The sequence below is a fragment of the Aethalodelphis obliquidens genome, unplaced genomic scaffold (assembly GCF_003676395.1).
Source record: "Aethalodelphis obliquidens isolate GAN/ISIS:26980383/991018 unplaced genomic scaffold, ASM367639v1 scaffold123, whole genome shotgun sequence".
Lineage (NCBI taxonomy): Eukaryota > Metazoa > Chordata > Mammalia > Artiodactyla > Delphinidae > Aethalodelphis > Aethalodelphis obliquidens.
Genome location: NW_020838067.1, coordinates 4,156 through 17,350, shown reverse-complemented (window position 1 = coordinate 17,350; position 13,195 = coordinate 4,156). Strand labels below are relative to the sequence as shown.

General features: G+C 52.7%; 1 protein-coding gene across 1 annotated transcript in view; it reads left to right on the top strand.

The window, feature by feature from the left end:
• CFAP100 (cilia and flagella associated protein 100) overlaps nt 1-10,967 on the top strand; it is a 46,696-nt gene extending 35,729 nt beyond the window's left edge. The window contains exons 12-15 of the mRNA XM_027098410.1: nt 5,602-5,737; nt 6,858-7,063; nt 8,060-8,153; nt 8,925-10,967. Coding sequence (XP_026954211.1) covers nt 5,602-5,737; nt 6,858-7,063; nt 8,060-8,153; nt 8,925-9,038 — 550 coding nt within the window. The 3' untranslated portion in view covers nt 9,039-10,967. The remainder of the gene's footprint in view (nt 1-5,601; nt 5,738-6,857; nt 7,064-8,059; nt 8,154-8,924) is intronic.
• The last annotated feature ends 2,228 nt before the right edge of the window (nt 10,968-13,195 follow it).

Here is a 13,195-nt window from a genome sequence, read left to right as displayed (position 1 = left end):
ACCGTAATACTGGCTTTTGTACTTGCTGATGTATTTACCTTTACTGAGATTTTTATTTGTCCACGTGACTTCAAGTTACTATCAGTAACCTTTCTGTTCACCTGGCAGGACTCCTCTGGGCATTTCTTGCGGGACAGCTCTAGTGGTCACCAAGTCCCTCAGCGTTTGTTCATTTGGGAATGTCTGGATTTCTCCGCTTCTAAAGGACCCTTTTGCCAGATGTAGGATTCATGGTTGACTCTTTTGTTTTTTTCCTTTGAACACTTTGAATATATTGGCCTCTGTCTTCTGGCCTCCACAGTGTCTAATGAGAAATGTGCTGAAAGTCTTATTGAAGGTCCTTTGGATGTGGGGATTCGCTTCTCTCTTGCTGCTTTCAAGATTCTTTGGCTTTCGATTACCCTGTGATCGTTTGTTATAATGTGTCTCAGTGTAGGTCTCTTTGACTTCCTCATACTTGGAGTTCCTTGAGTTTCCTGGATGTATATATTCATCCAGTTTGCAAACTTTTCAGCCATTATTTCTTCAGATACATTCTCTGCCTCTTTCTCTCTCTTCTCTGTCTGTGACGCCCACAATGCGTATATTGATCCTCTTGATGTTGTCCTACAGGTTCCTTAGGCTTTGTTTGCTTTTCTTCAGTCTTTTCTTTTCTGTTCCTCAGCCTCCATCGTTTCCATCGTCCTCTTTTCAAGATCACTGATTGTTTTTTCTCCCTGCTCAAGTTTGCCTTTCAATCCCTCTAGTGAATTATTTATTTCAATGATTGTGTTTTTTAGCTCCAGGTTTTCTTTTCTGATTTCTTGTTAAGTTTTCTACTTCTTTGTGCGTATTTCCATTTTGTTCACACATCATTTTCTCGACCTTCTCCACATCTTCTTTTAGTTCTTTGAGCATCTTTTTTTTTTTTTTTTTTGTGGTACGCGGGCCTCTCACTGTTGTGGCCTCTCCTGTTGTGGAGCACAGGCTCTGGAAGTGCAGGCTCAGTGGCCATGGCTCATGGGACTAGCCGCTCCGCGGCATGTGGGATCTTCCCGGACCGGGGCACGAACCCGTGTCCCCTGCATCGGCAGGCGGACGCTCAACCACAGCACCACCAGGGAAGCCCCTCTTTGAGCATCTTTTAACACAGTTTTTTAAAAGTCTTGGTAGTATACCTGCCATCATGTTTTTTTAAGGAACAGTTTGTTTGTTTTTCCTGTCAATGGGCCATACTTTCTCATTTCTATGTGTGCCTTGTGAATTTTTGGTAAACCCTGAATATTTGAGTTTAATAATGTGTTAACTCTGGAAATCACATTCTGTCTCTTCCCCAGGGTTTTCTGTTTATTGTTGCCATTGTTTGTTGGTTTTGGTTGTTTTGATTGTTGTACGCTATCTTTGTGCTGAGAATCAGCCTGAGGTGTAAACTTAAGGTCTCAGGTCTTTTCTGAGACTTTCCCTTGCGGATGCTGCCACAGGGATGGAGGTGGGGGATAGGTAGCTGTTACTGTGCTCAGTGCTGAAATGGACAGAAATGAACACGGTTTTACATCAGAGTCTTCCCTTAGAAACTGCAAGCCTCAACAGACTCCGGAGTTACAGAAGAGCTCCATCACAGTTCTGCCAGTGCAACAGTGGTCTGGATGGGGAGGTAGACTCCTGGGGCTTCCTACTCTACCATCTTCCCCGACTTCAAAATATGTTATTTTTGTTCTTTTTGCTGCTATTTCTGCAGGAAAATGGTAACTCCTTCTCTTTTGCTTGGTCTTTGAATGACCTTTATTCACATTTGGTTCTGCTCGCTTTTCTCTCTCTCTCTCTGTCTCTTTAATACCAGTTCAGCAAACTTTCTGAGTATATGTCCCCAGGTATTTATGAAGGGATTCTCTTTCTTGTTACTGTCTGAAAAACCTATTATAACTTCTCCAGTTCAGCCCAGTGGCTCTAAGAAAATTTCAAACACATAAACATATACAAAAGTAGAGAGGTGGGACTTCCCTGGAGGTCCAGTGGTTGAGACTTCGCCTTCTAGTGCAGGGGGCGTGGGTTCGATCCCTGGTCAGGGAATTAAGATCCCACACGCCTCGGGGCCAAAAAACCAAAACGTAAAACAGAAGCGATATTTTAACAAATTCAATAAAGACTTTAAAAGTGGTCCACATCAAAAAAAAAAAAAAATCTTCAGAAGTAGAGAGGATGGTATAATGAGTCTCCAGGATCCCATCACCAGCTTCACCAGTGATCAACTTGTAGCCAATCTCCCTTCACCTAGAACCCACCCACTTCCCTATGTCCCATATTATTTTTATAAATTTATTTATTTATTTTTGGCTGTATTAGGTCTTCGTTGCTGCGTGCAGGCTTTCTCTAGTTGCAGTGAGCAGGGGTTACTCTTTATTGTGGTGCATGGGCTTCTCATTGGGGTGCATGGGCTTCTCATTGCGGTGGCTTCTCGTTGCGGAGCACGGGCTCTAGGTGTGTGGGCTTCAGTAGTTGTGGCATGCGGGCTTAGTAGTTGTGGCTCGCGGGCTCTGGAGCGCAGGTGCAGTAGTTGTGGTGCATGGGCTTAGTTGCTCCATGGCATGTGGGATCTTCCCAGACCAGGGCTCAAAACCCATGTTTGAGCCCTGCATCGGCAGACAGATTCTTAACCACTGTGCCACCAGGGAAGTCCCTCCCATATTATTTTGAAGCAAATTCCAGGCATTGTATCATTTAATCTTTAACTGTTTCAATAGGTACTTCTAAAAAGATGAGGCCTCTTCCAATTAACCACAATACCATCATAGCATTAAAAAAAGAAATCCTTAATATTGAATATTCAAAATCCATAAACGGAGTTTTTCAATCATTAATTTGAATTAGAATCCAAATAAGATCAATACTCTGCAATCAGTTGTATCTTTAAGTCCCTTTCAACCCATAGGTTCCCTCCCTGTGTGATCACTTTTCCGGTGGCAAAATGCTCCTCAGGTGCTGTGTGTTGGATTCCCCGAGGGATCTTGCTTTTTTTTTTAATTTCAGTATTTTTTTAAATTGAAGTATAGTTGATTTACGATGTTGTGTTAATTTCTGCTTCACAGCAAAGTGATTCTGGCACACAAACATATATACATATATATATTTTTAAATATTTCTTTCCATTATGGCTTATCACAGGATACTGAACATAGTTCCCTGTGCTCTACAGCAGGACCTTGTTGTTTATCCATTCTGTATATAATAGCTTAGATCCGCTAACCCCACACTCCCACTCCATCCCTCCCTCAACCTCCTCCCCCTTGACAACCACAAGTCTTTTATCTCTGTGTGTCGTCTGTTTCTGTTTCATAGATACGATCATTTGTGTCATATTTCAGATTGCACATATAAATGATGTCATATATTTGTCTTTCTCTTTCCGACTTACTGTACTTTGTTGGACAATCTCTAGTTGCATCCATGTTGCTGCAAATGGCATTCTTTTATTCTTTATTCTTTTTTTTTTTTTTTACTTTCTGGCTGCACCCTGTGGCATGTGGGATCTTAGTTCCCCAACCAGGGGTTGAACCCGTGCCCCCTGCATTGGAAGCACGGAGTCTTAACCACTGGACCGCCAGGGAAGTCCTATTACATTCTTTTTTATGGCCGAGTAGTGTTCTATTGTATATATGCAACACATCTTCTTTATCCATTCGTCTGTCCATGGACACTTAGGTTGTTTCCATGTCTTGGCTGTTGTGAACAGTGCTGCTCTGAAAATGGGGATGCGTGTGTCTCTTTGGATTAGACTGTTGTCTGGATATATGCCCAGGAGTGGGACTACTGGATCCTATGGTGGCTCTATTTTAGCTTTCTGGGGAGCCTCCACACTGCTCTCCACAGTGTCTGCAGAAGCTTGCATTCCCTCCCACACTGTAGGAGGGTTCCCGGGGATCTTGGTAAGTGAAGTCTCTAGCTGGGCAGGTCCTAGGTGGAGCCTGGACCCTGCGTTTCTGACAGATGTGCCGGTGATGTGCACGCTGGTCTGAAAGGACCGACACTGAGCAGTGTGTCCCTCGTGCCCTGCATTTCCTGAGACTTTTCTCCTTTACCAGTGGGATCTGGTGGAAGAGAAAAGCCTGTGACCCAACAACTTGACATTTAAAGAGAACTAGTGGGGAAAAGGTACCTTTTTATCCCAATTACTTGGAGAAGAAATAGAACATCAAAATTACCCCCCGGCCCCCAACCTGGTCCACGTAGCAGAGGTGCCGGCTCTAGGGTCACTCATGGGTCCAGGCGCTGGACGTAGAGGAAGCTTTACAAAGCAGGCTAGAACCGAGTGCAATCACGTACCCTTAGGAGATGCATCACTGACCTCGAACGCACCCGCCCTTTTGGTGGGCACTCAGGGTTGGAGGGGTGTCCGGCCTCTGTTGTTGTCCCGGGCAACCTGCGTGCACCCCACAAGGGCCCGGGGGCAGGGTATGTGGGAGCTGCGTGTGGCCTGTCAGACCATCTGCCTCTGAGAGCCCAGGAGAGCTGGCCAGACCAGGTCAGGATCCCTCATGCTCAGGCTTCTGGCCTCAGCCCCACAGCCATGGGGCTGCAGCCCGGGGGGGCACCGGGAGGCTGAGGCCCGTAACCCTGTGGCGGTGCGTGTGACGGACCGGTGGCCCCCAGTGGGCAAAGGAGCAGCAGCCCGTGGCACTTGGCCTGTAAAGGAGAAAATGTCCGTAGGTTCCATCAACCAATGTGCAGAGCCACAAAATCACCGTAGGGGTAAGGGACACCTCTAGGCCTCCCGGCACTGCTGGCTGAGGGGCCGATGTCCTGCTTACCCTGGCCGGGACTTGCATGCGGCCGCCCGTACAGGACGGCCCCACGACCACCCTAAGAGCCAGGATTCCTGCTCCAGAAACCCCAACATACAATGGTCAGTGTCTGCCATGATTGTGAAAGATTTAAAAAACTTCTCAGTATATTATTTCATGTAAGAGTTGATCGTTGCTGTCCTATTCCTAAGAGAATTGAAAACGTGTCCTCACCAAGCCCTGTCCTGTCAATGTCCATAGCAGCATTATTCCCAAGAGCCTAAAGGTGGGCAGTACCCAGGTGTCCAGTGGTGAAGAAGCCATCAGCAAAGTGTGGGCTCTGCACACAGCGCACTACTGCAGAGTCATAGACGGACCACAGCGGTCACAGGAAGGAGTGAAGCTCTGGTACGCACTACAACACAGACAGACCTGAAAACATTGTTCTGAACGCAAGAGCCAGACACAGAGGGACAAATGTCGTGTGGCTCCACGTTACTGAGATATCCAGGAGGCAAAGTAGGGGGGACGGAAGAGTGGGAGTGACCGCCTGGGTTTCTCCCCAGGTGGTGAAAATGTTCTAAAATTAGATTATGGTGACGGTTGTACGCCTTTGCAACTCTACTAAAAACAACTGACTTGTGCACTTGTGAAGAATTTTATGGTGAATTACATACCTCGGTGAGGCTGGTTTTTGTTTTCTTTTTTTTTTTTTAGTGTGGATTGTTAAAGATCTTACATTTTCCTCCTGCATCTCACCAGCGCCTCTGACCCTGGGCCTCACCCAGCCCTCAGCATGCGGCAGAGGCCAGCAGGCTCAGAGAGGTGCTGGTCCCCCATCCAGGGAGCGGGAGGTCAGCCAACTGAAGCAGTGGATCAGCACGCTGATGATGTCCGTCGCCAGGGAGGAGGAGGCAGCCGCGGAGCTGGAGCTCAAAGCTCGCATATTCCATTTCGGCGAGTACAAGGGTGATCAGGAGGTAGGGCCTCTGGATGGACAGATGGCTGCCCGTGGGCGGTGGTGGGCAGAGGGCATGTGGCCACAGGCCAGGGTGGGAGGGTGGGGGCGTTCATGGGCACCTGCTGGGACGGGGCCCAGTGCTCAGAGCTCGGATGGTGGGAGAGCGAAGCCCCGGGGACGCGGTGCTCTGGGGCTGCCGTGGCCCCTTGCCAGCGTCCAGGCTCTGGGCCTGACCCAGGGGCACCACTGGACAAGGCCGTTGGCCTCAAAGCAGAACCAGCCATGTATTCACGCCCTGTGAACAGGCAGCTCCCCGACATACCTCCTCTATCCCTTGCTTCCTTCAGTGACTACATCAGCTTCTTAAACACACACAGTGTGTCTGGAAGTGACCCTGCCAGGAGCAGGGCAGGCACGTCCCCAGCCAGGCTTGGTCGGGGGGAGAGTTCTGAGGGCACAGAGGCCAGGGATGTGTCCTGGGACCGGGCACACCCCTCCTGACAGCATGCCCGGGGCCCAGGGTGTGCACCTGACTTCCTAGTTCATTCAAATTCCCGTTGAATGCCTACTGTGCGCCAGGCACCGGGCCAGGTACCTGGGATGCCCCGAGAGCAGGCCAGGCGTCCGTGCCTCCTGCAGACTAGTGGGCGCTGGCTGTGCCCTGTGCCTGGCCTGTGCCTGCTGCTCCTCTTGTAACCACCCTGTGGGACAGTGGTCGTTGAGTTTTCTGAATGCCAGGACAGGCTGAGAGAGGGGAGTCCACCTGCCCAGGGCTACACAGAAAGCAGGTCACAGAACATGGTCCTGGGGGGAGCTGAGGTCAGCGCGGGGCCAGGACAAGGCGGGCTCCTGGAATAGGGGCTGGGCCTCAGTGGGCACCCCGAGGCCCAGACGTGAGCCCCAGTAGGTGCCGGGACCCAGGATCTGGCTGACCACAAGAGGGCCAAGGGGTCAGGCACTCTGGCCAAGAGAAGTCCAGGCGTCCAGTTGTGCACCCCCCCCTACTTCCCGAGCCCCACTGCCTGCTGGGCAGGGCCCTGGGAGGTCAAAGAAGCCGCAGTGAGAGGTCTGGCAGGCTGGGGCAAGGGGCCGGCCCAGGCCCGCGTGGCCACACTGGAGGGAGGCCTCCCACCTCGCAGGACAAGCTGCTGGAGAGCCTGAACCGCAAGGTGCTGGACGTGTACCAGCACTGTGTCGGCAGCCAGCAGGAGTCCAGCCTGGGCACCGTGAAGATGCTGGCCACCATCGAGCACCAGCTGAACGAGCTGCTCGAGAACCTGGAGCGGGTGCCCCAGGTGAGGGTCGAGCAGGCCGAGAAAGCCAAGGAGAAGGAGCGCCATTTGAGGTGAGGTGCCGCTGGTCATGCAGCTGTCTCTCAGCGGGAGGGCCCGGGGGCGAGGGACCCTCACACCCCTGCCCCGGCTCTGGGCTGGCACTGAGGACAGAGGTCGGATGCAGCCCTGCCCGCGGAGCTCCCGAACCAGCGGCAGGACCTGGTGCTGCATGCTGAGGGAGGGGAGCCGGCATCTGCGGGCGTCTGGGGGCGTCTGGGGGTCCAGACGGGATGGCACACTCAGCCCGACGGAGAAAGTCCCTGTTTGGGAGTGGGGCGTGTGGTGGCGTCAGGGAGCCTGGGAGCCAAAGTGAGGGTGCGGCCAGCCGGCCTCGCCTCCGGAGACAAGGGACGGTGGCAGGCACTGTGCTGGCTGGACTGGAGGGGGAGAGGAGCTGCACTGCCAGAGCCCGGGGTGGGGGGCGGTGGAGGGGGAAGGCGCCCGCTCGGGAGCAGCTGAAGGGAGCCTAGGTCAGCAGGGGACGCCCGGCTCCAAAGGGAGGCCCGTGGAGCTCCCCACAGGCCCAGTGGGGTGCAGGCCAGTCCCTGGCCACCTGGTTCATTCGGTCCTAGCAGAGCCCCGAGACACGGTCACCTGCAAGCAGCCATGTCTCTGCCACATGCACAAGGGCTCTTCTTGTGTGTCCGTGGGCCCTGCTGGAGCGGGCACTGGACAGAGGTTTGACGGCCACAAGTACAGAGGACGACACGGGACCCTAGAGCTTGCTGGGGCCTGGGCCTTCAAGGGCGGCGATGGGGGAGTGGATCGGTGACCAGGGATGACGAGCTAGGAAGTCGGGTCTCCCGGGGGCATGAGCCCAGTGCCGCGACCTGCACGGAGCAAGGGTCAGAAGCCAGGCCCTGCCCCCTGGCAGGGAGGTGGAGAGGAGTGGACAGTTTTCTCAGAAGATGGAGGGCTGTGGCCTGAGGGCCGTGTGGGAGGGAGCTGGTGACTCGGTGGCCTTCCCTGGGCCTCTGGTCATGAACCCCTCTCTTCCTGCCCCCGAGACTCCGGGAAGAGAAGCTAATGCTGCAGAAGCAACTGCAGGAGGAACGTGTACAGCGGGCCCGGGCCCGGGCCCAGGCCGAGGTCAAGAAGAAGGTGGGCGAGGTGGCCCTGGGGAGGCGCCGGGGCCCGGGAGGGGTGATGGCCTGCAGCTCCCCCGGCTCGCCCCCTTTTGCAGATGCTCTTGCTGAGGTCCTCGGGGGCAGATGGGCCAGCAGAGCGGGGTCAGGGTGGAGCAAGTTCTCCCGTTCCAGGCCCGCCGCCCCACCTGCCCCTCAGGACCTGCTTCCTCTGGGTGCCCTCCCAGCCCTGCCCGGCTGCGGGCCCTCCGCCCAGAGCGCTGGCGCCCACAGCTCAGCCCCCACCCCAGGGTCCCACCTATGTTTCAGCCAGACCACAGGCCAAGGTCATCATCCCTCAGTAAGGGCCCCCCAACAGCTGCGTCCTCCACCACAGCAAGTGGGCTGGAGCGGCCTCTGGCCTCCGGCCCCGGCGTCGGGATGCGCGGTCCCTAAGGCAGGCCTGAGCATCCACACGGCCCCGAGGACAAACGAGGACACTGCGGGGTCTCCCGTAGTCCTCGCGGCAGGAGAGACGGGCCCTGCAGCCTGGCGTTTCCCCTGAGTTTCCAGGTTTCCCCCCTTCTCTCCCGACGCCCGGCTCATCCCGGGGGGCAGGTCCGGTCCAGGCTGGTTAGACTTCCTCCCCCCCAGCGCTCACAGTGGCCCCGGCCCGCCTGCTGACCACGAGTGACCAGAGAGGCTGGCATGGGCCCTGGGCTCCTGGTGCACTCGGGCCAGGGGTCCAGACCTCAGCGCTGGGGCTCTGCGGTCAGGGCGCAGGCTCACGGCGTGCCCGTCCCCACAGAGGGGCAGGAGGCTGGTGTGCCGCTCGCGGCCACCTGCCCTGCAGAGCAAGGAGGCGCCCAGGCACGAGCTGGTGGACAAGGACCAGGTGGAATGGCTGTTCTTCTTCACATAGCCCACGGGCCACCTGCTGCCTAAGGAGAAGCAGAGGCGGCGGGGCTGACGCCCCAGGACACGCCAGCACTGGCACCACGCCCCCCGCTCCCACGCTGTCCCTTCAGTCTCACACGAAATAAAAGCTATGTCGCTCTGGTACCTCAAGGCCTGTTTCAGGAGGCAGACGCTCTAGCAAAATGTCAGTCTCCCCTCGTTCGTCATCTAAATCAGCGAATGAGAGAGGAGCCCATTTTGCATGTCCATTCAATTAGCTGCTGAGACAGAGAGTTCCTTCCTAAGGTGAGGGCTGGGATAAACCCCAGCTCCATCCTGAGACGAGGTGTAGGATCCAACCGGTTCCACCCTGAGGTGAGGTGTGGGATAAAACCCAGAACTACCTGAGCCGAGATGTGAGACCAACCCCAGTTCCACCCTGAGGTGAGATTTGGCATCAACCCTATCTCTACCCTGTTGTGAAATGTGGGATAAACCTTAGCTCCAGCCTGAGGTGAGATGTGGGATCACCCCTAGTCCCCACGGAGCTGAGGTGTGAGAATAACCCGAGTTCTACGTGAGATGCGTATGGTGAGGTTAAACCCCGTTCTACCCGAGGTAAGGCGTAGAATCAACTAGGGTGAGGTGGGGGACCCCCTGCAGCTCCATCCTGAGGTGAGGTGTTGGGTCGCACACTGTGCCACCCTAGCTGGAGGAGGTGTGGGATCGGCCCCAGCTTTTCACCATGGTGAGGCGTGGAAACAGCCCAGGTTGAACCTGAGTTGAGGTGTGGGATCCACACGAGCTCCACCCTGGACAGAGGTGTGGGATGAACCCCTGTTCTACTTGAGGTGAGGTGTGGGATTAACCCCACTTCAACCCTGAGGTGCGGTGTGGGATCAACTACGATTCGATCCGGAGGCGACGTGTGGCGTCAAATCCAGTTCTAACCTGAGGTGAGGTGTGGGATCAACTCCGTTCCCACCTTGAGGTGAGGTGTGGGATCAGTCCCCTCTCTCTGTGAGGTGAGATATGGGATCCACCCCGTTTCTCCCCTGATACGAGACGTAGGATCACCCCCAGCTGCACCCTGTTTGACATGTGGAACCAACCCCAGTTCCACACTGATATGAGGTGTCAATCAACCCTAGCTCCCCACTGAATGAGGTGTTGAGTCAACCCAGATTCCACCCTGAGGGGAGCTGGATCCGCTGCAGCTCTGCCATGTGGTGCGGTGTGGGATTAACTCCAGCTCACTTGGAGGTGAGGTTTTGCATCAACCCCAGCACCATCTGGAGTTGAGGTGTGAAATCAACCCCAGTTCCACCTGAGGCGAGATGTGAGGTCAACCAGAGTTCTCCGTGGGGTGAGATGAGTTAAACCTCAGTTCTACCTGAGGTGAGGTGTGGAATCAACTGCAGTTCCGCCTGCACTTGAGGTGTGGGATGGACCCCAGTTCTACCCTGGGGAGAGGTGTCGCATCAGCTCCAGCTCCACCTGCAGGTGATACGTGGGATAAGCCCAGTTCCCCCTTGACGTGAGGTCTGTGGTCAATCCAGTTTCACTCTGGGTGAGGTGTGGGATCACCCCAGGTCCATCTGTATGTGAGACATGGTTGATTGGCCCAGAGTGATCGGGCAAGACCTGTCTGTTGGATGGAGCGGAATGCATATACATAGAGTATTTATTGCAGACATTGAGTGTGCCTGGATTGAATGTTGAATTAAAAAGTTTTCTTTCTAAAGAGTAAAAATTGGATTTTGCAGAATGAGTGTATCTGAGAAGTTGGTTATTTGCACACATCCTCTGTAAACAGCGGTTTTTAAATGCACACAGTGAGGGTGCAAGTAGGCATACCTGAACGGTATCGAGTGAGTCATAAGGCGTGAAGGCTGGCTTGCACAGAGTGTGGGTGCAAACAGTGGCTGTTGAATAAGTCCTGAGACTCCCTCTGGCAGCGTGTCCTCGTTGGGTGGGGATGGGTGGGGAACATGAAGACACGGGGTCGGGTCAGATCTTAGAGGAGCAGCCAAACAGCTCTGTCCCTGTCCCTTCCCTGTCCAGGAAAGGGAAACCCCAGAACATTGAGAGGAGAATCAGGAGGGAGGAGGTCTCCGGGTCACAAATGGGACTGCTTGTATGTTGTTATTTTAGGGTCCATTTTGTGAATGTGTGTTTTCACTAAGAAATCACCAATTTCCTCTAGATCTTTAGTCTGATGCAATATGTTTCTCTTATTCTACAGAATTGTCACATTTAGTGAACAAACACTGATACTTTATTATGAACGGAAATCCATATTTTATTCAGTTTCCCTTTATTCTACCTTTTCCGTTCCAGTATCCCATCCAGGGCACCACATGACATGTAGTCATCATGTCTGTTTCGTCCCTTCTGGGCTTTGACAGTTTCTCAGACTCACCTTGTTTCTATGACCTTGACAGTGTGGAGGAAGACTGATCAGGTTGGTGTTTTTCTTGTGATCAGACTGGGGTTATGTGTCTTGAGGAGGCAGGTCACAGAGGTCAGGTGCTTCCTCATCACTTTATGTTAAGGGAACAGGCCTCAAGGCAGCTTGTCACTGTTCGTCTTACTTGGACTCCTGGCTAAGTTATTATGCGTCAGCGTTTCCCACAGTGAAGTCACTTGCTTCCCTGTGTCCACGCTGTGTGTCTTCTCTTGGGTGAACTTAGCTTGGGCAACCCACACTTCTGCAGAAGGGAGTGATCTTCACCTCCTTGGTGGATGGCTGGGTGTCTGCATCAAATACGTGGATTCTTCTACATAGGAGATTTTTATTCAATCTGATTTTAAAAAAGAAACCTATGCAATCACTTATTTCTCCCAGTGTGGACACCTGGGTAGGTATTTTAAGCTCTTGGCTATAACCCAGCACTCTGTAGTTTTTGGTTGCTGTTTATTCCTGCTTTGGCCATTGATCCTTTCCCTTTGGGTCCTGTTTCATTTGAAATCCTTCCATCTCCTTGCGGGAATGATAATTTTTTTTTTTTTTTTTGCCTGCTTTGACTACTTCTTGGGCCCCATTTCTATGAGACCTCTGTGTGCAGGAATTAAATTTGTTTCTTTTTCTCCTGTTGACCTGTCTTGTGTCAATTTTATTCTTAGTCCAACCACAGGAACTCAGGAGGGAGAGAGGGAAAAAGGTCTCCCTCCCCAACAGTATTACCGTCAGCACAGTAATTCAAATTATGTAGAGAGATTCCTATTTGTCCTCATTTAAAAATGTTAAATATAAAAGTTGAGTTGAATGTTATCTGCCTTTTCTTAAATCTAAACAACAGTATACCCACCTAATTATAAAGATTTCTGTGTGGAACTGTCTGTACCCATAGTAAACGAAAGGTGAGTTTATAATAATACCTCCAACATGATCCATTCTTACATGGATACTATACATCTTCCCTTGTGATCCCGAAACCTGTTCTCTGTGCACCAATGCTGAGTTGAATTTTGGAGACCCAGTTTTGGGTGAACTAGAAGTACAGGGAACCATACTCAGTACTCTGTAGCCAAGTTACGACGTCTTGCATTTACGGGGCCTTAACGATCTAATGTCCTAGGAAGGGGGGACTGCACCAGGGTTCCTCTGCGTGTGAGCTGCTCTGCACGCAGGGGCTCCAGGCTGGCCAGTTTCAGGGGCAGCTGCAAAGTGACCCCTTCCAAACCGTGCACTCTCCTGCGCCCTGGACGCGGGGGCACATGTCCCTGTTTGGGAGCCTCTGGTGTCAGCTGGGTTCTCCCCGGCACACGTGGAATTGTGCTTTTGTGGTCGACACAAAGGTTGGGGTTCTCGGGCACATTGTAGGGGTGCCCTGAGCTTCCAGGCCTCCTGCAGGAAGGGCTGCCCTGTGCCCCCCACCCTTCCTGGGAAAGACCTGCCCGTGATTTTCTGAGCCGAGAATCTGACTCTGTTCTACTTGACACACAGGTTATTTCTGTGTGTCTTTAAGATACGCTAAATTTTGCAGGAATAAAATAATGAAGTGGTTCTAGCGAACCTCGTTCTCATAGTTACTCAGAACTTTACCAAGAATTCTCTGACAGTTTGGAAAATCAGATCTCCTGGTAAAGGGGCTCAGAGTTTCTGAATTGCCAGTAAATACACCAGGATTGCCGTCAGCACGGTCATTCAAATTCTGTAGAGAGTTTCCTATTTGTCCT